General features: G+C 50.8%; 1 protein-coding gene across 2 annotated transcripts in view; it reads left to right on the top strand.

Moving 5' to 3' along the window:
- The first annotated feature begins 1,468 nt into the window (after positions 1 to 1,468).
- Positions 1,469 to 26,950, top strand: part of JAKMIP1 (janus kinase and microtubule interacting protein 1) — a 71,338-nt gene continuing 45,856 nt past the window's right edge. Inside the window, exons 1-7 of one of the 2 annotated variants that reach the window (XM_059924192.1) lie at positions 1,469 to 1,597; positions 9,025 to 9,519; positions 17,605 to 17,814; positions 18,609 to 18,728; positions 21,790 to 21,936; positions 22,887 to 23,027; positions 24,717 to 24,776. In XM_059924192.1, coding sequence (XP_059780175.1) covers positions 1,469 to 1,597; positions 9,025 to 9,519; positions 17,605 to 17,814; positions 18,609 to 18,728; positions 21,790 to 21,936; positions 22,887 to 23,027; positions 24,717 to 24,776 — 1,302 coding nt within the window. The remainder of the gene's footprint in view (positions 1,598 to 9,024; positions 9,520 to 17,604; positions 17,815 to 18,608; positions 18,729 to 21,789; positions 21,937 to 22,886; positions 23,028 to 24,716; positions 24,777 to 26,950) is intronic. The other variant, XM_059924193.1, reaches the window with a different exon arrangement.

Raw genomic sequence — 26,950 nt, 5'->3', positions numbered from 1 at the left:
ACCTGGCCTTGACTCTGTCCATGGTCTCCAGGCCCCATGTGGTCTGGCAGTTTACTCCCCTTGTCTCCCTCTGCCAGTGACTTGGGTAATATTTGATAGAGGTCTCAAATATCCTGTTTACTATTTCTTTCCAACGCCAGTCACAATCCAGAGTTACTTTATGTATTCATTTCCGTAGTTGTCTCCCTGGCTAGAAAGTTCTATGATGGCTGGGAGCCTGTCTGGTCCTCCGTCGCATCCCAGGGCTAGCGCAGGGCCAGTGCTGAGTATGGCTTCTGGAATGCACCTTCTCGGCTCTGCTCTCCCCGTGGTGTGGCATTGAGCAGTCACATCTCCTTGCTGAGGCTCTTGGGCTCCTTTGTCAACACTGTGCTGTGCCGTGTTCTGTGGGGTGACAGACGTGTAGCATCCAATACACAGTGCTACTAGCTGTCACTCGGGCCTGATTTTAATGGCTTTGGCTTTGACACCGTGTGGGCTGTGAGGGCAGCCCTACCAAATGGAAGGTCTGGGGTCCCCCAGGGAAATGTGGGTGCTGGAGGGGCCGTTAGCTTATCAGGGCATCCCGCTGACCGCGTGACCAGCTCAGGCCTGGCCAGGCAGGCACAGAGGCCTGGAGGACCGCAGAGCACCATGCTTGGCTGTCACCTCCTCCAGGGGCTGTGCTACTCCCCCAGGCTGGCTTGGGCACCAAAACTGGGCCCAGAGCTAGCAGTTCTGGGCAACCAGTGCTGTGCTAGTCCTTGGGATGGGGAGGGAACCACTAACCTTTAGGGAGTCTGAAAGCCCAGTTTTCAGAGTGCGGTCCTTAGACCCTGCTCCTGAATCACCTGGGTGTGTGGATGAGACATCCAGGTCCCCTGGCCCCCTCCCCACAGGCCTCAAGCTTTGAGCTCTGTGCTCCCCCAGAATCCTGCCTTTGAATCAAGCACCAGGGTGACTGAGGCTCAGTCACACTTGCAGACCGAGGTCTATAGTTGCTTAGGTGGCGTAGTCTCATCTTGATGAGGCCAGGACTGGACCAGACAGAGCTACTCAATGAGGGGTGGTCACCTGGGAGCCTCACCTGGGAGCTTGGGAGACATGCAAATCAGATTCCTGGGGGTGGGCCCAGGACTCTGTCTTAACAAGCTTGCAAGTGATTCTGATGAAGCCCCGGTTGGAGAAGCCCTAGGTCAGTGTTGTGAATGGTGGGGCATCTTCGGGGTGAGCAGGTGCCCGGATCAGGGAGGGAGGCATCAGCAAACGCTGGCTGCCATCGTGTTTGAGTGCCCCAGGCAAGGGGGCACCAGCCCCTCTCTCTCTGCTGACCTGGCTTCCTTCTTCCCCCAGGATCCCAAGTGATGGTGGTTTACGCAGAGGAGGAGCTGAGCCCTGTGAGACTGATTAGCACGGCGGAGCTGGGAGCGGCGCCTGCTGGCTGGCGGGAGTGAACACAGGATCTCAGCATCTCAACCTGAGAGGAAGCATGTCTAAGAAAGGCCGGAGCAAGGGCGAGAAGCCTGAGGTGGAGATGGACGCGGTGCAGATGGCCAACGAGGAGCTGCGGGCCAAGTTGACCAGCATTCAGATCGAGTTCCAGCAGGAAAAGAGCAAGGTGGGAGGGACAAGGGCCTCCTGGCTCAAGTGAGGGGTGGGCTGTGAATTCCCGGTGGACAAATTGCCCCTGAGGTAAGTGTGAAGGGTGTGTCCCAGGCCTGGGGTGGGGTTGGGCACTCCACCTCTCTGAGCCTCAGCTTGCCTCTCTTTAAAATGGGTATAACATCAGTGGTGGTACAGAGACCACCTGGATGCGAATCCTGTCCGCTACCCCGCCCCCCACACCCTCCCTGACATTTGGCTCTGATCTCGGACAAGTTACTTTACTCTCCATACCGTAATTTCCCTCACCTGCAAGATGGGATCCTAACAGTACCACCTGATGGGCTGGTGGGCAGGAGTAAGGATGTAAATACATATATCAATGCGTAAAGCAGCGGTCCCCAACCTTTCTGGCACCAGGGACCGGTTTCGTGGAAGACAGTTTTTGCATGGACAGGGTCGGGGGATGGTTTGGGTGGTAACGCGAGCGGTGGGGAGCAACGGGGAGCGACAGGTGAAGCTTCGCTCGCCCGCCGCTCACCTCCTGCTGTGCGGCCCGGTTCCTAACAGGCTGCGGACCGGTACCGGTCCACGGCCTGGGGGTTGGGGACCCCTGACATAAAGGGCTTGATTTGGAGCCTGGCTCTGTGATGGGAGCTATTTTGCTCTCGTAAGGCAGGTATGAGCTTTGGAGCCAGTCAGTACGATGCCCCGTTGGGTGCCAATCAGAGAGTTGGCGTGATGGGCAGCTAGTCACAGTGGGAGGAGCCCAGCTTTCTAATCATGCAGACCTGGCTTCAGACCTCACCTTGACCCCTGACTGGCTTCACGATCTTAGATGAGTGACATAAAGTCTCTGAACCTCCGTTTTCTCACGTGTAACATGGGATCATGATAACCACCCAGTTTAAGGTTGTCTTAAAGATCTTAGGTAATGTAAGCAAGAAAAGCCCATCTGGTGCCTGGGCGCTGCCGCAGTCCTCTTTGTTGGTGTGGTTCTGACCTGGGTGGTTTGAGGGCAAAAGCAGGCAGGGTGGAGGTGCTCTGCTAGCAGGGTGGAGCCGCCATTCGTGTGAGAAGAGAAGGAGGATGGTGTTTGCGCTTGCTCGTGGGGGGCCCGACTGAGGGGCTGGCCTTATACCCCAAGCCGTGAAGGTACCCTCCGGCCCTGCCCATAGCACCTGAGGGCGGGGAGGGACTGCTTGGGGGATGGCAGCAGGTGTCTGGTTGAGAGCTGGGACTCTGGCAGCAGCTGCAGGGCGGAGCGGGGTCCAGCTCCTGGGTGGGGAGGGGGCTGGGGCTTGGTGCTTGGCTCTGACCCCAGCTCCGGACAGCTACGTGGAGAGCAGAGGCAGAGTCCCCGACCTGGGGCGATGAAGACTGGGCTCCTGGAGCCTGGGGACACACGTGCTGCCTCCCAGCCCCAGACGCTCAGAGTTCCGGGGCCAGTGCAGCCAGGGTCTTTCAGCACAGTTGCTGGTGGTGCCGGCCTGTCCACATCCTGTCCCGCTCAGGAAGGATTTGCCCGCCAGGATCCCCTGGGTGGTCAGCTGCACAGCTGGGCCTGGAGGGGCTGACCAGGAAGTAGCAGCAGCAGCTGTGGCTATGGGGAAAGCCACACAGCCACCATCATTCGGCCAGGTCTCCGTCCCACCTCCACTGCCTAACTCGCCTTGAGGCCTGGGGCAAGCCAGGTAGCTGCCTTATGCCTCAGTTTCCCTATCTGTTAAATGGGGACATCTGATGTGTCTGCTTCCCTGGGTTGTTTAAGAAATGAATGAGAGAGTCATATCCGGGGCCTGGGCACTGCCTGTCACATGTAGTTACTCAGCGGTTGGCAGGCACTTATGCGTCTGCTCCACAGGCCACACCAGGTACCTTAGAGGGCCTCCTGACCCTCATAGTGACCTGTGAGGTCAGATGTGGCTTTCCCCACTTTATAGGTGAGCAAGCTGAGGGTTGGAGAGGAGAGGTGGCTGGGCTGCCGTAACAAAGTACCACAGACTGGGGTAGGGGTTCAACAACAGAGATTTATTTCCTCACAGTCCTGGAGGCTGGGAGTCTGAGAGCAAGGTGTGGGCAGAGTCGGTGTTTCCTGAGGCCTCTCTCCTTGGCTTGTAGACGGCCGCCCTCTCCCTGTGTCCTCACATGCGCTTCTCTGTGTGCGTCTGTGTCCTAATCTCTTCTTGTCAGGGCACCAGTTGTATTGAATCAGGACCCACCCCCATGACCTCATTCAACTTAGTAACCTCTTTTAAGACTGCCTCCAAATACAGTCACATTCTGAGGGCCTGGAGGTTAGGACGGCCAATAAGGAATTTGGGAGGACACAATTCAGCCCATCACAGCAGGTCCGCACAGTCACAGGTGTTGGCACTGGGTTGGAAGCCAGGCCTACAAGAAACCCAGTCTGTGCCTCCCTAGGCACCTCCTGCCTCTCCGTGCCCTGGCTGCCCGTTTGCTCAGTCCAGCCACCCCGTGGCCCTGCCGGGGGGCTTATCCAGGCCACCACTGGGGGAGTTTCTGTTCTCAGAGAATTCAGCAATGTGCTTACTGGCTGGTATGAGAAACATAAGTATAAACTTTATGATTGCGCTTAACTGCTGTTTCTGTATGCTCTCATGTAACTGTTGCTGGTGTTGCGTTTACAGCGTTGTTACTTTAGCAGAGGAGTCCCCACTGAACACCGCAGGGTGAGGGCATGTGGGGAACGTACCTGTTGGTTCATCCACACATTCATCAAGCCCCCAGCCCCCCGCCCCGTGCCTGTGCTCTGGGCCTGGGCTGGGCGTTTGGAAGTGACTCAGAAATGGCCTGCCTTCAGGCAGGCTGGGTGCTCAGATCCTCAGGGAGCTAGCCGGATGACAGTACTTGGCATGTTGCACCAGAGATTTTAGGAAACCATGCAATGGTCAGAGTGGCCTGAGAGAGCTTTGCAGAGGTGGTCTCGAGCTGGCTCTGAAGGGTTTTGCTAGCTGGCACAAAAGGGAGCGGGGTTCACACCATCCCAAGTGTCCGGCATCACCTGGGAGCATCCTCAGCGCCAATCAGGGTGCCAAGGCCACTGGGGCAGAGTCCCTGACTTGTTGAGGCCCATGGCCTGGAGTGGGTGGGGGCAGAGAGGGCAGTGGTCAGCACATGGGCCCAAGCCAGGCCATGGAGGTTCTGGCTGCTGCCCACCACTCACCAGCTGGTGATTCATTCGTTCTTGCAGTGAGCAGCCCACCCTGGTCTGGATCTACACTGGGCCAGGGACTAGTCCAGCTACAGAAGTGAATCGGGCTTCATCTTGCCCTCCAGGGGCTGCTGGCTGCAGTGGGTAGGCTGGGAGAGTTGGAATTCGGGTGTGATTTGTGTGGTGATGGAGGGAATAATGCAGGGCTCTGGGAGCCCAGCGGAGGCCCTGACCCAGTCGGGGAAGCCTTCCGGGCCTCCTGGAGAATGGAGGGAAGGTGAAGGCACAGGGACCAGGCAGAGGGACCAGCTAGCCTAGGAGCCAGGACCCATCTGGGGAAAGGCCAGTGCCCCAGCACCACGGCCACCCTCATGCCCCAGGGAGTGGATGCTGTCATTCATTATTTACAAAACTGCCAGGCCCATCATCCTTTCGTTCTTTCCTGTGCTCAGTCCGTGACTAGTTATTGAGCACCTACTGTGTGCCATGCTCTGTCCCAGAAGCTGGGTTGCCCTGGAGATCCTCTCCTGGAGCTAGTATCTAATGGGGGAGGTAGGGAACGAAGGCCAGGAGATTAACATGTAATATTTATTCCATAGTGAAAAGTGCCAAGAAAGTAAAGCAGGAGAAGCAGGTGGAGAGTCGTGGGGTTGCAGCGGGGGTGGCTTTTTTGGGAGGTGGTCAGCAAAGGGGTGCTGCAGGGGGTGGGAGGGCAGGTCCTGCAGAGGCCTGGCTGGGCGCATTCCAGGCAGAAGGGCCGGCTTGGGAAAAGGCCGCAGGCGGAAGGTGCCTGCATGTCTGAGGTGCAGCAGCCGGGGACGTGGCTTGAGCTGGGTGGTCAGGGAGGAGGACCGGAGAGCCATCAGCCGGGGTCAGTCCTGTGGGCCGGGGAGGACTTGGGCTTGTATGCTGGATGCCACAGAGCCCTCGAGGGTTTTTTTGTTTTCTTTCGTATTTTTACATGTATCAATTCAGTCATTTATATCACTATGGACACTTATTTTACACTTTGGCTTATAATCCAATACTACTTTATTTTGTTGCTCAAACTGTTCTAGCTTTGGCCACGGGGATCTCTTTCAGTTGACCCCTGTGTTCCTTTGCACCCCATCATTGTGGCATTTATTTATTAATTTATTCTTGGGTGCACCCTTACCTTCCAGTCCTGTAAGGTGCTCCAGGTTCGTCTTGTATATTCCCTGCCCCAGTCCTAGAGCCACTCATTTCTCCAAGGAGCCCTGGTCCTACTTATTAGAGAATGGCATGAGAAACCAAGATCTGGGCACTGGGTGTGCTCACCACTGCTGGCATGTCATCGCTTCTAGGCTTAGCTGACAGAGCAAGGAAGTGTATGCGTGTATACTAACCGTGTATGTATACATATCTAAACTATTTCTAAATGTAACATCTATATGTATATTAAGTCAAACGTGAGTTCTTACTGATGTCCCCAGTCTAATCCACTACCACCTGGATCCTCTGGCCTCCTCCCCTTGCTCATCTGTCCTCCCTCCAGCAGGGAGGGCCTGACCCCACCACCCATTTACTTAGTTATTCAGCACTCCAGTGGTTTCAGAACGGTTAACCTGCACCCCGTGGATTCAGAAGGCAGTAGAGGGAAGCCTTCTAACGTGTGTGTTCAGAGGCCTGTGCTGGCCGCTGGGAAGGACTAAAGGGCGAGTGTGCGGGGGCAGAGCCAGGGCGATGGGTGAGAAGGTGACTGCCATGCTGCCGCGGGCTTGGACCAGGGTGGTCGCAGGGAACGGGGAAAAGTGGTCGAGGCCTGGAAGTGGAGACCCAGCGCTGACAGATGGGATGAGGAGTGGGGGAAGGAGCCAAGTGGAGGCTGACTTCACTGTGCCCACTAGGGCGCTGGCGGTGCTGGCTCAGAGTTCTCCAGGCCAGCCCCTCCCACCTAGATGCCTGCCCTTTCTTGGTCACCTTGCTCTTGCCACATTTAGAGCCCAGATGCCGAGGCAAGGCTGGTAAGGGCCCCTCTCTCCTGCTGCACCTCTGGACTTGGGGGCGGGGCACAGCTTGGTGGCATCTGGCGGCGAGTCAAGTGGCACATGACTTTCGTAGACCTGCTCAACTCAGTGGAGTAAGGAGGGGGTGCTCTGTGCCCACCGGGGGCCACCCCCGCCTCACTGTGCCACACCTGGGTCATGGCGCCTGGGCTTGGCCCTCAGCTTTTCTAGGCAGAGCTGGTGGGACCCGGCAGGGCCTTCTCCCGCAGCCCATCCACCGTTAGCCTCCCTGCCCTACACACGGGTGTCACCTGGCCCATCTCAGCTGGCCCCCTCGGCCCCTCCCAGGGACAGGCCCGGCCTCCCGCAGGCTGCCCTGCACACACGTCTGCTCACACTGGCCACATTCCTCCTTCCTTTACTACCTGGGAGCAAACTTCCCTTTATCCGCTCATCCGCTTTCAGCTTTCCTCCTCCGGACAGTCTTTAAGGGGCAGCTGTTGATAGCCTTGTTTCACAGGGAAGGATCGGGAAGCTCTGGGAGGTTTGTATAGTCAGGGTTCTTCAGAGACAAAAAGAACCAGTAGGAGAGCGAGATGGAGAGGGATTTGGTTTTTTTCAAGAAGGTGGCTCACATGGCCATGGAGGCTGACAAATCTGAAATCTGCGGGGCAGACAGGCTGGAAATTCGAGGGAGCATTGATCGCACAGTAATGAGGCAGAATTCCTTCCTCATTGGGGACCTCAGTCTTTTCTCTGAAGGCCTTCAACTGACTTGGTGAGGCCCACCCACATTATAGAGGCTCATCTGCTTTACTCCAGGTCTACTGATTTAAATGTTAATCACATCCTTAAAAATTCCTTCACAGCAACATCTAGACTGGTGTTTGGCCGAATGACCTGGTACCACAGCCCTGCCCAGTTGACACATAACATTAACCATCTCGCGGTTAAGTAATTTGCAGAGGGAAATGCACTCGTCAGTGCGGATTCGGATTCTGACAAGATCCCATCCCTTTGACTTCAAATCACTGTCAGCATCCCAGAAAGTTAGAACAGTGTTGCCTCCTTAGAAGGAGAATGCCAGAAGCATTTAGTTCCTCCCTGGGGAGATCACGTTAAATATTTAAAGTTCTGGCTTCCTGGCACTCAGTCCCTTAGGAAGAGGCCAATTCTAGCTCTTGGGTGAGATGAGCCCTCTGACAGGTCCGGTCCTTGTTTTATTTCTGTGATTATGCGTGTTTGATGTAAGGAGACATTGATCTTGTATCTTTGCCTGGCCGGGTTTATTTGCTCCTTTCCCCGCTGTTATGAGTAAGGATTTATCAGCCCGAGTGACATCATAAAACTCCTCACCTAAAATTAATTTCAGCCTGTTGGTGTTCTATAGACTGGTCGGGGGGAAATGTTGCCACCTTGGAAGCAGCTTATCCATGAAAGACACATTGGTTTCTGTTCTTCGGAGATCGCTGTAATTTAGAAAACGAATGGGTTTCTGTGGAATGTGTGTAATTGTGTGATATTTGAAATAAAGAGATCGAATAAAGCCTTTTGGAGTGTTTGAAGAAGACACTCCCTTGGCATATTTTACAAATAATGTTTTGTTTGCTGAATAGACGAATACCTTCTGGTGGGGATAGCAGCCTGGCACCTGCAGAGCACTGGCCCTGGGGCCAGGCGACTGGGGGTGAAGCCTGGCTCTGCCCCTTGGCAGCCCCTCATCCCAGGCAGGTCACCGGTGCATCTCTGATGCTCGGCTGCCTTGTGGCGAAGCAGTTACCTCCTTCCTGGCGCTGTGAGAGCTTCATGTGGCGGGGGGGCACAGAAGCCCCCAGCCCGGGCAGGAGAGTCACTCAGCAGTGAGGGCACGTTCACCCCTGCCCCTCTCTACGTCCACCTGCTCGGCCTCCTCTGACTCCAGAGTTCAGGGCATGGGCACTGGAAGTGTGTTTCTGGTTGACAATCTGTTCTGCTCTGATGAGACAGATGATTTCTGCGGGGCATATTTTGTGACTGATAAATTGTCCTTCCTCGTAAATCTCCAAATTGGAAGGGATGTCAAAGCCTTACTCTCCTCTCCAGCACCCTCAGATGTTTTTCCACAGCTGGGAAAATCTCGACAAAATAGTAGGGAAGACTCTGGGTGGGACTGATGGAGGTGGCGGGAGGGGGAATTGGAGTGTGGGGTCCGGGGGAGGGTCTCAGGGGCCTGTCACACACGAAGGGACACGGGGAGGTGGTGGCGGGCCTGGCCGGCTCCCCCAGCCCTGACCCTGACTGGCTCTCCCCCCGCGGCTGCAGGTGGGCAAGCTGCGCGAGCGGCTGCAGGAGGCCAAGCTGGAGCGCGAGCAGGAGCAGCGGCGACACACGGCCTACATCTCGGAGCTCAGGGCCAAGCTGCACGAGGAGAAGACCAAGGAGCTGCAGGCGCTGCGCGAGGTGCTCATCCGCCAGCACGAGCAGGAGGCGGCGCGCACGGCCAAGATCAAGGAGGGCGAGCTGCAGCGGCTACAGGCCACGCTGAACGTGCTGCGCGACGGTGCGGCTGACAAGGTCAAGACGGCGCTGCTGGCCGAGGCGCGCGAAGAGGCGCGCAGGGCCTTCGATGGCGAGCGCCTGCGGCTGCAGCAGGAGATCCTGGAGCTCAAGGCGGCACGCAAGCAGGCGGAGGAGGCGCTCAGCAACTGCATGCAGGCCGACAAGACCAAGGCGGCCGACCTGCGCGCTGCCTACCAGGCGCACCAGGACGAGGTGCACCGCATCAAGCGCGAGTGCGAGCGCGACATCCGCCGGCTGGTAAGTGTGCTACCCTCTCCCCTCACCGGCTCGAGTGCGTACCTGACCTTCCGCACACGCAGCCCATCCTCCCTGCACACACGCACCCTGCTCTTACGCACAAGCACTCTGTCTTCCCTGCACACATGCAAGCCCTCCTTCCGCACACTCGGAGCCCGTCCTTCCATGATGCATGAGCCGTGTTCTCTCCACAAGCAAGTGCCCCAGTCCTCCCTCACGGAGCAGTAAATGCCGAGTTTTGGGGACCCACTGTGCTCCAGGCATGGTTCTAGACCCTGGGGTTCCAGCAAAGCCCCTGCCATCCTGGGCGTGGAATGGAAGCTTTGGCAGGCCTCTCCTGTCTGTGGAAGACACCTAAGGAATTTCAGGACTGGAGGCAGAAGGACCAGGTGTCCTTTTGGAGTCCTGGTCCAGCTGTCCACCCCTAGACTGGTCACCAGTCAGTGACAGAGCATCAGTTCACAGCTTAACAAGCCAGTACCAAGAATGGCAGAAGAGATGCACTGATTTTAAATGTCTAATGTATAGAAAATCTAAGCACATACTGATACTAAGTTCTCAGAAGTATTCCCCAGCCCCTTTTCCCTTTGTGTGTGTAGGGGCAGTGTTATCACATAATAGGAAGAGAAGGCTTTGGAGAAAGTCTCTTCTGGGTGTGAATCCAGACTCCCTCACTTGTTAGCTGTGTGAGCCCAATCAAGTTGCTTACGGTCTCTAAGCCTCTGGTGCCTCACCTACAAAAGGAGGAACAATCACGTATCTGTTACAACATTATGAGAATTAAGTTAACTAAAGCATCTATCAGCAGCTTATAGTTTGTGTAATAGAAGACATGTAAAATATGTTCCTCTGTTACAGGAAATGTATATTTAAGGTAAATAAAATGGGGAAAAAACAAGTATTTGCACAAGAGACAGATTGAGCTTAATTTAAAACGAACCAAGGACTTGGTGTCTGTTTCCATTTCGGTGCCAAACAGAAATATCCCCAGCTCAGGTAGTCTCAGTGTGTGGGAGCCACTTAGGAGAATAGAGTGAAAAGAATAAATGTCCATTTCTCCAGTTCTCCACACATTTGATAAATGTCCCTTGTCAGACAGGCCTCTTGGCAACGTGTTCAGAAAGTGGCCTGCGTTTTGTTTCTTAGTCAGCTGGATTGGATTAGAAATGCAAGAAGGCTTCCAGGCTTCCACTTACACATTTAACATGCCTCTTAAGAAACAGTCAAGAAGAAAAGGCAATTATGGTCAACGTGGGGCTATTGGACACATTCTTTAGACTAGTTAGGATTAGGTCTGAGAAGACTCCCCCCAATACACAGGGGCCTAAAATCTGGAAGTTATTTCTCTTTCATATACAAAGTCTGTAAAGTGCTCCACACAGTAGTGTAGGCCACAGGGCCTCTTACCTTTCCCCTCAGAAGGGGCTCTAGGATGTGGCCATGGTCCTCATGGCCCCTCATGCCATGGAGTGCCAGCCATCACATCTGCATCCCAGGTTGGCAATAGGAGGGCAGATGAAGGAGGGTATGGTCTTCATTTAAGAGCACTTTTCTTTCTGGAGGTTCCATATACCTCCACTTCCATCTCTTTGGCTGGAAGTTACTCTCTCAGCCTCACCCAGCTGCAAGGGGAGCTGGGAAATGCATGGCAGCTCCTAACAAATCCTGGTGTGGCACTCTGTTCATTTCCTAGGGCTGCTGTAACAAACTCCATGGCTTAAAACAACAGGAATTTATTCTCTCACAGTTCTGGAGTCTAGAAGTCTGAAAACAAGGTGTCAGCAGGGCTGTGCCCCTCTGAAGGTTCCAGGGAAGAATCCTTTGTTTGCCTCTTCTAGGCTTGGGTGGTTGCCGGGAATCCTTGGCGTTCCTCGGTTTGCAGCTGCATTACTCCAGCCTCTGCCTCCACATGGCCTTCTCTTCCCCACGTGGCTGTGTCTTGTCATCTTCTTATAAGGACACCAGTTACTGGATCTAGGGCCCACCCCAATCTGTTATGATTTCATCTTAGTTACATCTGTAAAGACCCTATTTCTAATAGGATCACATTCTGATTTTCCTAATAGACATGAAATTTGAGGGGGACACCATTCATCCAACTACAGGTACCAAGGAGGAGACGAGAATGGATCTTGGGGTAGCAGCTTCTTTTTCATTCTTTGATGCTCCAAACTTTGCAAATGAAGTGGAACTAACAGAATTATTCACAAATTGGTGGGTTTGTTGGGAGCTGGCTAAACTGAGGTTTTCACTGAGGTGAGTGTCCTGATGGATGTGACTGCTGAGAAATGATGAGATTCTGTGCCTCTGGGGCTGAGAGAGGGCATAGTGAGGGCTTTGCAGGGGCCGACCTGAGTCTGAATCATGGATCTGCTTCTGACTAGTGTGTGGGCACATTCACCTCTCAGGACCTCAAGCTTATCTGTAAGATGGAGTAAATAATGTCTACTTTGAGGGTCTTTTGAAGACTGAGAGAGAGAGTGTCTCTTAAGTACAAATGTAGTCCCAGGCTCACACTAGCCTGTAAGTAAAAAGTGATAGCCATCATCCAGACTGTTGTTTTTTCCCTAACTGTATGTCAACTAGAATCTTATGGTTGCAAGTGACAGAAATTCCACCTCAAACTAGCTTAAACCATAAGTCTGTCGGCTCTCATGACTGAAGTAGCAGGACTAGCCTCAGGCATAGCTCCAGTGGCACTAATGATGTCACCCCGGACCCAGGTTTCTCAGGCTCTGCTGTGTCCCCTGATGCATCTTTCTCAGGCTCTGAGCTCTCAATGTGCTGGTGAGATGCCACCACTGTGCCAGACCCCACATCCTCACAGGAAACAGCCCAGTTGATTTACAATGTTGTGTTAGTTTCTGCTGTACAGCAAAGTGAAGCTGTTATACATATACATATATCCACTAATTTTTAGATTATTTTCCCATATAGGTCATTACAGAGTATTGAGCAGGGTTCTCTGTGCTATACAGCAGGTTGTTATTAGTTATCTATTTTATATATAGGAGTGTGTATATGTCAATCCCAATCTCCCAATTTATCCTTCCCCCCCTTTCCCCCTTGGTAACCATAAGTTTGTTTTCTACATCTGTGACTCTATTTCTGTTTTGTAAATAAGATCATTTGTACCATTTTTTTTAGATTCCACATATAAGTGATATCATATATTTGTCTTTCTCTGTCTGACTTACGTCACTCAGTATGACAATCTCTAGATCCATCCATGTCACTGCAAATGGCATTATTTCATTCCTTTTAATGGCTAAATAATATTCCATTTTATATATGTACCACATCTTCTTTATCCATACCTCTGTCAAAGGACATTTAGGTTGCTTCTGTGTCCTAGCTATTGTAAATAGTGCTGCAATGAACACTGGGGTGTGAGAGAAGCTCTTTCTTAGCTCCTAAGGAGAAACAGGAGGGTCCTAGCAACACCCTCTTCAGGTCTGTTGGCTCTGATTGGGTCACGTATCCATCCCTGAACCAGTTACTGTTAGGCGGCGGAGGCATGCAGGTGATGTGAGCCAATCAGGGCCTGCCCTGGGAACTTGGAGTGATTTCAGCCCCACCCCTCTCCTGAACCACATGGTGAGAGTAGGAGTGTGGGAGAAGGGGAAACGGATGCCGGGAGGCAACCCAGGAATGTCCAGCACACTCAGGTGATGGGGTTTGGGGAAGCTTGAGAAGCTCACTGTCAGAGGTTTACACTTCCTCAGGTCCTCAGGGCAGGGGGCAAGATCACTAAGAGCTCAGCCTGGGGGCCAGACCAGAGTCGACAAATAGTGAGAGAGCCTGTGTAGCTGTGTGAGCTGGCAGGTCTCCTGACCTGTGGAGCCTCAGGACTCTGGCTGGGGAAATGTGACAACCTAGAAAATGTTGGCTCCAGAATCTATTCCACATCATCCATCCATTCCTGGATGCCGTCTCCACTAGTGGAGGCTGTTTTCTGGGAACCTTTCCCACATGATGGGGTGTAAGCCCTCTGCTCATTTTCTAGGATAAATGGGGAATCGGTGCTCTTCCAGGCTGAGAATTTGGATTTCCAGAGATGTCTTGCTTAAGATGCTGTTCTTTCTTGTGGGAGGAACTAGTGTAATGCAGTGGTGGAGGCAGCGCTTCTGGGCTCCAGTGCAAAGCCAGGAGTGTGCAGCTGGGATGCTGAGGGGGACGGACAGGAGCCCTACCTGTTAACTTGTAACACCTCCCCAACCGGCACCACTGATTCCCCTCGATTTATCTGTTTCTCCTAGCATTAATCATGCTCTGATCTACTCCATGTTGACTTTTTTATTCTGTTTTCAGCTACCCTCCCCTCTGGAATGGAAGCTCTGAGGGCGGGAACTCTGATCTGTTTTGCTCATCAGTGTTTCCCAGCACCTGCTGATGGCACTCAATTCAGTATTTGTTGAATTAATGAAAGCATGTTTAAGTGGTTTCAATTAATGAACTCCTTTCACGTGGTTCACATTGCTTCTGGATTGAACTCTGCAGTGGCAACAGTGTTTTCTGCATCATTAAGTGTTCTTCCCTACAGCGGGGAGGTGCTCCCACCTCCGGCTCTGAAGAGCGGGGAGCTGCGGGTGACCGTCACCAGGGGGAGCAGCGGGCACCTTCTGCAGCTGCTGAAGGAGAAGCTGCGCCGGGCACACCCTTGGCTGGAGTTCCGGGAAACTGTCACGGGGAGGTGGCTGGGGATACAGAGGGAAGGGGAGTATCCTTTTTTCTTCTAAAGAAAGGCCACTCAAAGAGCTTGTCAGAGCTCTGGGACTTTGCTTGAAAACCTCAGTCTGGAGGTCGGGGGTACCATTTGCTGCCTTCTCTAAACTGTATTTTATAAGTTTTTCATGGTCTGCTGTTTAAATCAGATAGCCTTCTGTTAAGCAGGAGCTAAAGTAGATTAATAGTGGCCGCTAACATTGATGGTGTGCTTGTAAGATGCCAGGCTCTGTGCTAAATTCTTCCCGTGGTTGAAGTCTCCCCTCAGTTGGACGGGCTGTTCTCAGTGTCCCCACATTACCGAGGCTGAGGCTAAGAGGGGTGGCCCAGTCTGCCCAGAGTCACACAGCAGGTAGGGGCGGGGATTTGAGCCAGCTTCTGTCCGCCCTCAGGGCAGGGCTCCTAACTAGCATTCTCTGCTGTAGCGATCTGTGTCTGAATGCGAGGTGTACGATTCAGAAGTAAGAGTTTCAGAATACCTGCCATCTGGCAGCCATCAGACTGCAGCCACTCCCTGCAGTGGTGAGCCCTAAGGAAACTCAGGGTGTGAAAATACAGGATACTGGCCCCACATAGCTGAGGTGCATATCAAAGGAATGATTTCAGTGAGCCCAGACTCTTACATCTTCCCATACATAGAAAAGCGCTAAATTCCTTAACTTGAGATATCTGGTTTTCTTTAATTAACAGTAATCTTTTGATGTTCCCTACTACTTTGCCTTTGTCGCAAAAACTCCTATACATCATGGCTCCTCCCCTCGCCTCCTCCGAGCAGTTTCTCAGAGTTGCCTGAAACGCTGTCTCCTGGGCTGCGGTCCTCATTTTGCCCCAAATAAAACTTAACTCGCAACTCTCACATTGTGCCTTTTTTTCTAAGTCAACAATGGCCTCCCCTCTGTTTTTCTTCTTCGGTCTGCGTCTTCTCTTCGTCCTATGAAGACACTTGTCATTGGATTTAGGACCCACCCAGTTAATCCAAGACGATTTCCTCATCTTAAGATCCTTAATTACACCTGCAAAGACCGTTTTCCCAAACAAGGTCCCATTCACAGGTATCTGAAGTTAGGATGTGGACATGTCTTTTTAGGAACCACAATTCAAACCACTGCAGTATTCATTCATTCATTTCCTCAATATTTGTACACCTAATGGAAACAAAAGTCTAGGAAAGACAGGAACTACTATTTATTGAGACCTACTATGCGCATGCAACAATTATAATTAGAGCTAGTGTTTATTTTATGCCTACTGCGTGCCAGGCAGTTTTTATGTGTTAATGTATTTCATCCTCAAAACATCCCTATTATTATCCCCATTTCACAGATGGAAAACTGAGGCTTAGGAAGAAATCAAGTAACTAAACCAAGGTGACGGAGCCAATAAGTGGTGGCATCAGGGCTAGAACCCAGGCAGTCTGGGCCCAGTGGCCTTGCTCCTAAGCAGCCTGCCTGTCTCTGCTGTCCCCTTCAGTCCTCACAGCTCCCCTTCCAGGTGGATGTTCCTACATCCCCATTTTACAGGTGAGGAGCCTGAAGTTTAGAGAGGTTGAGTGACTTGCCAGAGGTCGCACAGCTTGCCAGTGGGGGATTAGTCTCCAGTTCATACTTTTGTACTCCATGCACAGTGCTTTTTCCTCTGCGCCAAGTTGTTTTATATCAGTTGGCTTTAACCTTTACGTTGGGTAATCAAGGTAGTATCCACGTTACATTGCCTTACATACAGGCCCGCTCGTGGCGGGCACTCACAGGTATGTGTTAAATAAAGCCACATCATATAGACTTTATCCAGATTTCGTTGAAACCATCCTTACTAAAGCATTTGTATTCTTTTCAGAACTTTTTAACGTACCTTATCTCAAATAGAATTTATTCCTAAATCCCATGATGACAGTAATCACTGTAGCTGAAACCCTTATGATTTTTGTCAATTAATGAAACTCTAGTACTTGGGAAATTTTCTCTTTTAACACCTGTATTAGTTTCCTAGGGCTGCTGTTACAAAGTACCATCAACTGGGTGGCTTAAACAACAGAAATTTATTCACTCACAGTTTTGGAAGCTAGAGGTCTGAAATCAAGGTGTCGCAGGACCATGTTTTCTGAAGGCTATAGGGGAGGATCCTTCCTGCTTCTTCCAGCTTCTGGTGGCTCCAGGCGTTCCTTGGCTTGTGACCGCATCACCCCAGTCTCTGCCTTCATTTTCTCCCTATGTGTCTGTGTGTCTCTCCTCTTATAAGGACACCAGTCGTTAGGGCCCACCTGACTCCACTGTGACCTCATCTTAACTAATTATATCCGCAAAGACCCTATTTCCAAATGAGGTCACATTCTCAGGTTGTAGGAAGGACATGGATTTGGGCGAGGGGCACCCCAGTATAGCACCCTTACTGGGGCAGTTTCCCAGCTGTTGGCTTTGTGTCCAGAAACAGTCGAAGTGTATGGCCCGTGGCAGAAGCTCCCTCCTCCGTAAGCTTCTTTCTGCTTGGTTTCCTCTAGGGAATGTGGGACGAGGCTGGGCTGGGGGAGCTGGGGCTCATGCTGAGGCTCGAATGTGGGGAGGCTGAGGTGCTTTGGAGGCCCCAGAAGCATCCAGTCGGCTCTCTGACTGTGGGACCCTGAGAGACGTCAGGGCGGAGGGAGGAGGTCGGAGTGTCAGCTGCACACAGGGAGTTAGCATGTTAGGTGAGGATGCAGCTGGCTGAGGAGAGGATACAGACTGGGAAGAGGGCCAAGCCTTGGAAACTACAGATTTCGATGGTGACCAGGGCAAGGCGAGAAGAAGATGGAAACAGTGAAGTCCCACAGAGGGCGGGAGGGTGGGAGCAGTTCACGTAGCTGGAGTGGGCGACAGTGTCAGATGGGGTGAGAAGGAGAGAGGATGGAAAATTGTTCAGTGAGTTTGCGGGCCAGGAGAGTGTTGGAGACGTTAGCAAGAGCTGTTTACTGGAGGGGTGGGGAGGTGGCCAGACAGGAGTGGGAGAGAGGAGGACGACCAACTCTGTGAAGAAGCTGAGCTGCTGGAGGGCAAGGGGGTGATGTATGGAGGGCCCTGGCGGGTCAGGATTTGACTTTATTTCATTAAGGTGAGAGAGACACGAGCACTGATCAGTTTCGAGGGTAAGTGTCTGGTTGACCATATAGGTCGTTGAACCCACAGCTCTGTGCTCCTCTGTGCTGGGGGTGGTGACGGCGGAGCAGGGCCTGGGCTGTGCACTACGGTGTGTCTCTGTCCTGTGTTGCTGAGTTCAGCTGCCGCAGGTCCATGGACCTGCTGAACCTTTCCCTGGGCCTGAGACCAGCAAGAGAGAGCTTTCCCTGGTCACGAGCCCTTACAATTGAATGCTTATTCTTTCTCTTTCCAGATGGATGAGATCAAGGGAAAAGATCGTGTGATTCTGGCCTTGGAGAAGGAACTCGGCGTGCAGACTGGGCAGACCCAGAAGCTGCTTCTTCAGAAAGAGGCTTTGGATGAGCAGTTGGTTCAGGTCAGAGAGGCTGAGCGGTACCACGGTAGTCCAAAGAGAGAGCTCCCACCTGGCATAGGGGACATGGCCGAGCTCATGGGTGTCCAGGTGAGGGGCTCATGCAAGCACTGGGGCCTCAGCTGACCACCTACCTGTCCTTCCTCCTACTGGTCATTCTTCTGGCAAACTTGCCTGCCTGCCTTTCCCCCACCCCTCCCCCCTCCCTCCCATCCATCTGCGCATCCTTCCTTCCCTCCCTTACCCCTTCCTCCCCAAACGTGGAGCTCAGTTGAAAAGGAATGAAAACATGAGTGCCGAGTATACAGTGAGAGCTCAGAAAGGGACCCAGTCAGGACAGGACATGACTTAAAGGCAGAGCTCTGCCCATGAGGAGAGCTCAGGCAGCAGAGAAGGCACCTGGGGCCACAGCTTGGTACTTAACAGGCACAGAGGAGGCCAAAGCTGCATGCATTCATTCATTCACTCATTCATTCATTCACTAAATACTCAAGTGTCTGTTGAGCGTGCTGTGTGCAGACACCACATGAGGTGCTGGCGTCTCAGTGGTGAGTGAGGTGGGCACAGTGCCTGCCCTCGAGGAGCGTCCTGGAACGTCTATGATTGTGCCTTTGTCAGAGATGCTTGGCGGGCAGGGGCTCGGACGGGAAGGTCCCCAGATACCACGTTCAGATGTCAGGGAGCCTCTGGAGGGTTTGAGGTCTTGTCGCCTTTGAGATGAAGTCTTTCCACATGTTGCTTGACTTGGGGGAGCCCCAACATGGCGCATGGTCCTCCTAGTGAGGAGCTCACCTTTGTCGTCAGAGTTTTCCACAAGGGTCCACAGAGCGCTTTGACTCAGTTAAGCTTTTTCAAAGTATGTTTGTGTCTTGCTTCTTTTTTAGGATCAGCATATGGACGAGCGAGATGTGCGGCGATTTCAGCTAAAAATTGCTGAACTGAATTCGGTGATACGGAAGCTGGAAGACAGAAATACCCTCTTGGCAGACGAGAGGAATGAACTGGTAATCAGCCCCCAAGAGACAGATGGTGCCTTGGGATGCAGGAAAGCAGCCCTGGGGCCACAACCACACCCTAAACAGGAAGTTAATGCACAGGCCATCTGGTTTTCTCTACTTTCCTTCTAATTTCTTCCTGATTAAAAATCTAACACACGCTTGTTGAAGAAACCTGTTAGTGCCCTTGATTCTGTAGGAATTTATCCTGAGCTGACAATCAGAGAAGTTCAGTGAGGGGTATGGAGAGGGTTTTCATTGCAGTGTTGTTTACAGTAGCAACCAAAACCGAAACAAAACAAAACCAAACCCCACCTAAGTGTTGATCAAAATAATGATGGAACATTTATGCAATGAATTGCGTGCAGTCATTAAGAATGATGTTATAGGTCACATTTATTTGCCATAGAAATTTGTTCACAATGAATTAAATGATAAAAGCAGTCTACAGAACAAAAATACATTGTCATCATCCTGGATATTGGAAGTTGTTTTAGGTGGTGTGATTATGGATAATTTTTACTTTTTGCTTATCTATTTACTTTCTTTTGCATAAAAGTTCACATATTTCTAATTTTAAAAGTAGTGAATGTGAACTTCTGGTTAAAAAAAATAAATCTCTAGTAAAAATAGCAATTTCTTGAATATGTTTAAATTCGCTGGATAAACAATTAGCCTAATTTTTATGTAGTGGTAGTCAACACGTACAAATGTCTTGACAAACGTCTCGTAATATTTCTCTTTATTCTAAATTTTATTATGAAAGTAAGTGTATCAATATATTGGAAAAACATGGGAGATGAAAAGTGTTAATAAGTGTCACCTCTTCACAATTTTAACAGGATCAGAATAAATTCATTTCCTTCCAGTATTTTTAAAGGCATATTTTTATATAGTTTTCATCAGACTGTACATCTAGTATTATGTCTCCACTTTTCACTTAAATATTCATGAGCTTAAAAAAAAAAATCCCTCATGAGAGGCAAAATAGTTTACTAAGTGGATTAGAAAAAAAAATAACTTGCTTGAAACAATTCAGACCTTCTGAAGTGTTTAAAGTAAGAATCAATAAGCTGGCCAGCACCGGGATCTTAAAATCATGAGGTAACTTCTGTTAACAGTTTGAGGTGATTCTTACATGTTTTTAATGCTTATGCAAATATTTTGACACCCACGAAGAGCCTTTTTTTTAAATTGTTTTGTGGTTACAAACGGGCTATTTTCCCTGTGTAATATTGTTCTGCAACTTGCTTTTTTCACTTGCTGTATCAATTACAGCGCTCCCCAGCAATGCGTGAAGATCTACCTTTGTCTTTGTAACAGCTGCATCATACTCTGTTGTGTAGACAAACCATGGTTTGTTCAACCATTCCTCTACTGGTGAAGATTTAGGCTGTTTCAGGTTTCTTTGCTGTTGTGAACAATGCCTCACAGAAGATACATTTCTGTCTTTACCGACTTGAACCTTGATTTCTGCAGGATAGATTTCTAGAGGTACAATGTATGAGTCAAGGTACATGTTATATTTTAATGGCTACCATCAGTGTTTTAACTTTCACAGCCTGGTAACCAAAAGCAGGGGTCTGCAGTCAGTCCCTTGTGTTTGGTTCTTGGTTCTGGCACTTTCTGTGTGGTACATCACCCCACCTCTTTGTAGCCAGGTTCTTTGTCTGTGAAATGGGGATGGGGATGGGCCCCCTCCTAGGGTGGTGGTGAGGGTTAAATGAGAGGGGATGCCTGGGAGGGCCGAACATCGTTTTGGACACATGGCGAGTACTCGATAGATGCAGTGGTTCTTGTGATTGTCGTGATATTGATAAATATTTTAAATTGTTTGTAATTTTCATCCATTAAAATAACCCTGCGAAGACTATCACTATGCATTTAGTTCTCATGACAAGTCTCTGAGGCAGATACTACCGTTATTCCCATCTTACAGAAGAGGGAACTGAGGCTGACAACTCGACCGTGGTCATGCAGCTAGTGTGTGTGTCACGGAGGACACCGTACTCAGAAGGAGGAAGAGTGGGTGCCTCTAATGGAGCAGCCTCCCGGTCCCAGCTCGCCCTCCCCCTCCCCGTCATCTCTCATGTCTCTGTCTCGCTGGACTGGCCTCCACACAGCAGTCAGAGTGGTGGATTGTTCTAGAAGGCCGTGCTGACCACAGAGTGCTCCTGCCTCAGAGCCCTGGGCGCGGCAGGAGTGCGGCTGCAGGTGGAAACAAATGGCAGAGCTCTCAGCTCCCTACATCAGACCTCAGCATGCCCGCCCCTTCTCTGCCCATCCCCCAAGCTCCGCGCTCCCGCTGCACTCAGTGACGCGCCGTCTTCTTGCCCGTTCTGAACCCCTGGATGTGTGGTTCCCCGGCCTGGCATGTCCACCAGCGCCTGTCTCACTGTGTTCTTACCTCTGTCACCGTCTTTGTCCTCTTCTCCCATCTGTTGGACGGTCACCCCGTCGTGTCATCCCTTTGACCCAGCTCCCAGCACAGGGCCCGGGCCCCAGCGGGGCTCCCCAGATGCTGATGGGATGAGAGAGACTGGAAGGACACCCCGTCAGTCATAGGGGCTGTGCTCGGAGGACTCAGGGCGCGGCTCCAGGGCTGGACGGAGCCCTGAGCATTGAGGCTGGCACAGAGCAGGGCCAAGGGATCGTCTGTTGTCTGAAAAGTGTTGTGCTTTAGGCTAGGTCTCTACCTGGGGAGGAATGGTGGCCAGGAGGAGCTAGGTAGCTGGATTGACCTTTATGCATGTGACCTATGACCTCTGGGGGTCATGCCCGGAGGTAAAGGAAGTGTGGACGAGGCTCAGGCCACTTGCCGGCGCGGACGACCTGAGGGAGATCTCTGGGCCTCTGTGTTGGGCTGCACCCCCTCCTCTTGCCCTGCCCGAGGCCCTCTGAGGCTCAGGTGGGAGCCTGCATTTGGAAGCCAGGTGTCTGTGGGCTCTTCGTGGTGTTTGCACCACCCAGGAAATGTGGTCCCAAGCAGTGGCAGCTCCAGGCCAGGGGGGATCTCCACTGGCCTCTGAGGTTGGGTCTTACAGCTGCTGCCCTCTCTGTCTGACCACAGCTGAAACGCTCCCGTGAGACCGAGGTCCAGCTGAAGCCCCTGGTGGAGAAGAACAAGCGAATGAACAAGAAGAATGAGGACTTGCTGCAGAGCATCCAGAGGATGGAGGAGAAGATCAAGAATCTCACGCGGGAAAATGTGGAGATGGTAAGTCATCGTCTCGGAGTCCTTGTCTCTGCCCGGGCTCCTCCAGCTCCTGGCCCTCACCGTACACATTCTGTGGGGCCACCTCCTACCCGCCTCCCCCAGGAAGCCTGCCGAGCAGTCTCAGTCTGCACCCGTCCCTCCTGCCTCTGTTCTCCACAATTCACAGCACCGTGGGTGTCTGTGCCTGACGGAGAGCCTGGGGCAGTCAGACAGCGGGTCTGCGCCTCCGGTCTGCCGTCTCCACCCAGGGTCCTTAGGCCCAACCCTCATTCTCTCAGCTTCCTCATCTGTGAAATGGGAATGAAAATATCAGTGCTGTGGGTTTAGAGGGAGGATGGAATGATGGCATAAAACGTTCTCACAGAAAACCTGGTGCACTGAGGAAGCTCAGTATGTGAACGATTACAATTTTGCTCTAAGTGCTTTGAATTTGGGCCTTTTATTTGCTCCAACAAGAATGATTGGTCTTTGTGGTCAGGGTGGTGTCTTGCAGTTGATGGTTTAAGGAATACTCTGAGGTTCATTGTCCAAACTAGTGTCAGTCATGCCCATTTTACAGCTCAGAAGACTGAGGCTCCGGGAGACAGAACACCCTTCTCCCATGCCCTGGCAGGTCCAGGTGTGAGTGTGTGTTGTTACCATGTGTTCCGTGCTCTCTTTCCCCAGTGACCAAGCTTTCCAGGCTTGGTGCAGACATCCACCTCTCCCTGCCCCAGTGCCCACCCAGCCCTTTCTGTCAGCATCGGGCACAGTCAGCCACACCTCGGGCCTGGCTCCGGTCTGCAGCTGTCCACTCCTCCAGCCTGACGACCAGGGGGCTCTCATCCCTCCCTCCATTCTTCCATCCCGTATCCCCAAGCCCACACTCCATGCCCTGACGCGCACGGTGGGTTCCTATCAAGTGTTGTGGATGAGTGGCCCTGCAGTGCCCTCTCTTCCCTTGGCTGCAGAAAGAGAAGCTGTCGGCACAGGCGTCCCTGAAGAGGCACACGTCCTTGAATGACCTCAGTTTGACAAGGGACGAGCAGGAAATCGAGTTCCTGCGGCTGCAGGTGCTGGAGCAGCAGCATGTCATCGACGATCTCTCGCTGGTAAGTCTGCATGAGCATGAGCGACAGCCCTCCGTGGGCGCCATGAGACCCAGGCCTTGGGGATGGCATCAGGGCTGCAGGGCGATGCTGCTGGCGGGGTGGGATCTCACAGAGCTCCTCCTGGTGATGGGCACCTTGCTGCTTTGTTCTTCCAGAAAGCAGCCTCCACTTCGTTTATACGACATCACTGGTATCTGGGAGCCGTTTTCATGGCTACTCTTTTTCTCAAATCTTATCCTTAGTTTGCTGCCATTGAGAAGCAACATCAGTTTTTAAAAAAGAGCCTTCTGGCCTTTACAGAGTGGGCATGATCTGTCCCCAAGAAATCTATTTTTTTTTCTTTTAGCCTAGTTGTTGCAGACTGTGAACTTGAAAACTGGAACCTTATAATCAGAGCAGAATTTGAAGGACTTGTTAAGACTGTGTGTGTGTGTGTGTGTGTGTGTGTGTGTGTGTGTGTGATCATTAAGGGGGTTGTGAGTATGTCTTAAATAGGTGGAGTGAGAGTTACATCCAGAGAATTCTGCATCTCTTTGTGGAAGGAGCTTAAGAACCAGGAAGGGAGCATCTATAGTGAGCTTTAGTTGCATCTTAGAAGCAAAGTGTGTTCTGCTTGCCCAAGGGGGTATGTGATGCTTCCATTAGTGGATCTTCAAAAAGTAGAAAAGCCAGTGATCAAAATTCTAGAAAAGGCTTTGACTGTAATTGTCCAATTCACTTTGCTTGCCTATCTCTCTATCTCTACTCCTTCCTTCTTTCTTTCCACTCACCCATCCATCCTCCCTCCCATCCCTCCATCCATCTTCCCATCCTCCCCTTCTTCCACCCATCCCTTCTTCCCTCTATCCCACCTTCATTCCAACCATCATCTAATCATTTATCCTTCCATTCATCTTTGCTTCATTACACGAAAGTCTTTATGCCACATAAGATGAAAAAAACACATCCAACAAAACAATGATAGAGTTGAAAGAGGAAGATTAACAGATAAGACTAGAGAAAATGAAGATAGCAGCATCAGTTAAGATCAGGAGGGACACATGGGTGGACCATGTGGGCTGTAGCCAAGCACCAGATTTGTCTCTGGGTTTCCTGGCAGCCAAAGAGAATAGGAACATTTGATTAGGAAGGAGAGAATGTACTGGTTTTATCTGGGGCAGAATGCTGCTACTCCTGCTACTACTCGGTGGGTGCCATTTCTACTGACAAGAAACACAGGTACCCACAGTCTCGGAAGGGCAGGTTCCAGCCCATATAGCAAAGGAAGAACCTGAGAATCAGAAATGCGGTGTGTCACCTGACCAGGAGGAGGCCCCATGGGGATTTGGCCCCAGCTCTGTCTGAGATCAAAGCTGCAAGCTTTTTTATTTTCTGCTGGGATCACTGACAGCTGATGTCTAGTCAACACTGCCTAAAGTTTTATAGCTTACAGCCCCAGAGGCAGACAGGCAGGACTGGCAAATCTTGGCATTTTTTCTGGGATGGTCCAAGTCCAGTTAACGGTGTGGCTCTGTAGCTGTCAGTTCTGAGAAGCAGCCATGCCTTGGGTGCCCAGAACCTGGACTGACCCAGGCCTGGTGCAGACAGGTAGGCACAGCAGCATTGTAAGTTATGCCCTCTGAAGTCAGCTGGGTTGGTGGATGTGATGTGAGACTGGCTGAAAATCCCAACAGTTGTGTTTCCTTCTAGGAGAGAGAACGGCTCTTGCGCTCCAGAAGACATCGTGGGAAGGGCCTGAAGCCACCCAAGGTGAGCATGCGATGGCGCAGCTGCCCTGCTTTGGCTCCATGCCAGGGTCTGCAGGGCGGATGGTCCAGGCATGGGGGAGAAGCGAGCAATCCACAGAGGAGCCCTAAAGGCAGACACACTCACATCTCTGCATATTCGATGGTGAAAAACCTGTTACAACTACCTCTCAAAGCAACGTGGGCCTGCTTATTGTAATTTATTCATGGAAAATTTACGGATGAATTCTGTATTTAGGCCTCAGGGGATGCTCACCCAAAATTAAAAACATAAATACTTAGACCTTTTGAAGGATTTAAAAGATACTTAGTCTTGGTTTATAACATCTATATCCTGTTTTGAAAAATCAGGAGCTTTGGGCTTTTTTGGAATGATACAGAATGCGTTCTTTTTGGAAGATGTGGTTTTGCCCATTTTATGGAGATGGTGTCCAAACGTCCAGTGAGGAGAGCAGAGCTGGGTTTGGAAAACTCAGATGCCCACAGGGACCAAGCTGGAAAGTAAAAGAGCAAATTGGTATTTTAAAAGGACTTAGTTTGCATTAATACCCGTAAACATTTTTCACTTCCATGAAGATGTGGGCCTGTTCTCCTTTTTATGGAACCAGATGCCCCTCATGGTTTATCTTTTGGTAGAGATATGGTTGTAGAGAAATATTTCCTTCCTATAAAGAAAACAACAGTGCAGATGTCTTACTGAATGATCACAGATATATGGCTTTGGTGTCAGGGTGACAGTAGGGAGTGGTGGGGACTGTGGAAAACTGGGCCCAGAATATTAGCTGCTATAAGAAAGTGAGCCAGGTGGTATCAGGTATTCCACTCATTCAAGAGAAGTGGGACTCCTTATGCATTAGTTTCCTAGGGCTTCTGTAACAAAGTACCACAAACTGGGTAGCTTAGAACAATAGAAATGTGTTATCTCAAGGTTTTGGAGTCTAAAAATCTAAAATCAAGGTGTTAGTAGTGCCATGCTCCCTCTGAAACCTGTAGGGGAATCCTTTCTTGCCTCATCTTAGCTTCTGGTGATTTACTGGCAATCTTTGGCTTTCCTTGTCTTAAAGCTGCATAACCACAACCTCTACTTTTGTTGTCATGTGCCATTTTCCCTGTATGTCTCTGTATCACGTGGCTATCTTCTTATAAGGACACCAGTCACATAGGGGTCCATGCCACTCCAGTGTGCCCTCATATTATTGCAATGACCTTATTTCCAAGTGAAGTCACATTCTGAAGTACTGGGGGATTAGGACTTTAACATATCTTTTTGGGGGGACGCAGTTCAACCCGTAACACCTTTATGTAAAATCTAAGGGTTGTAAATATTGGTGCAAATTGTTTATAGTACACTCTGTGGGCCAAATAAAATATACCTGTGGACCAAATTTGGACACATGGAGAAGTGGTTATTTATACCATCTCATTTAATCTTCATAGCAACCCTGTGAGGTTGGTGTTATTTTTTTTCATTTTAAAGTTACAGGAAGTATATAGATATAAAATTTAGAAATGAGTCAAAGAGATAAAGTAATTGACAAGGCTGACCTTCAGACTCTAGTCTCGGGCTCCAAGGCCCAAGCTCGTGCCACCAAGTGAAGTTGAACGAGGTGCAAATCTCTATGCACTGACATTAGAAACTTAGAAAAGGGAAGTGGTTCAGCAGAACTTGGTTATTTTTAAATATATATGTTTTATTATGGAAGTAGTGTAACCACATTGTCAACTATCTGGGAGACAAGTGGTCCATCACAGCAGTACCTCCCCAGTGCAATCAGTGTTGGCATTTTAGTGCAGTCTCCGCTCCCCCCATCCTCACTCTGCTTCCATTTTTTTAAATAATGTAACTATAATTGTAGAATACAGTTTTGCACCCTGGGTTTTTACTTACTACTATACTATAAAGCATTTATCCATGTTATGATGCTGTCATCATAAATATGAATGTTCATGGCTACATAATCCATTGAGTGGATGGGCTATAAATTTGTTTACTGTCCTGTGTCTGCCGGGCATGTTTGCTTCCAGCTCCTCACGGTTGTGAATAATGCTGCAATAAATGTGTCTATGCTTAGCGGACCACTCTTCACGGGCCAGTTCTGCTGGATTCCCTGAGTGTTAAACATCTCATTAGGTGACCACCCTTTCCGTCTTCCTGGGCTTCCTGCTTCTGTAAATGTC

Source organism: Balaenoptera ricei, chromosome 5 (assembly GCF_028023285.1).
Source record: "Balaenoptera ricei isolate mBalRic1 chromosome 5, mBalRic1.hap2, whole genome shotgun sequence".
Classification (NCBI taxonomy): domain Eukaryota; kingdom Metazoa; phylum Chordata; class Mammalia; order Artiodactyla; family Balaenopteridae; genus Balaenoptera; species Balaenoptera ricei.
The sequence above is the reverse complement of the archived record's forward strand: the minus strand, read 5'-3'. Positions and strand labels throughout refer to the sequence as shown.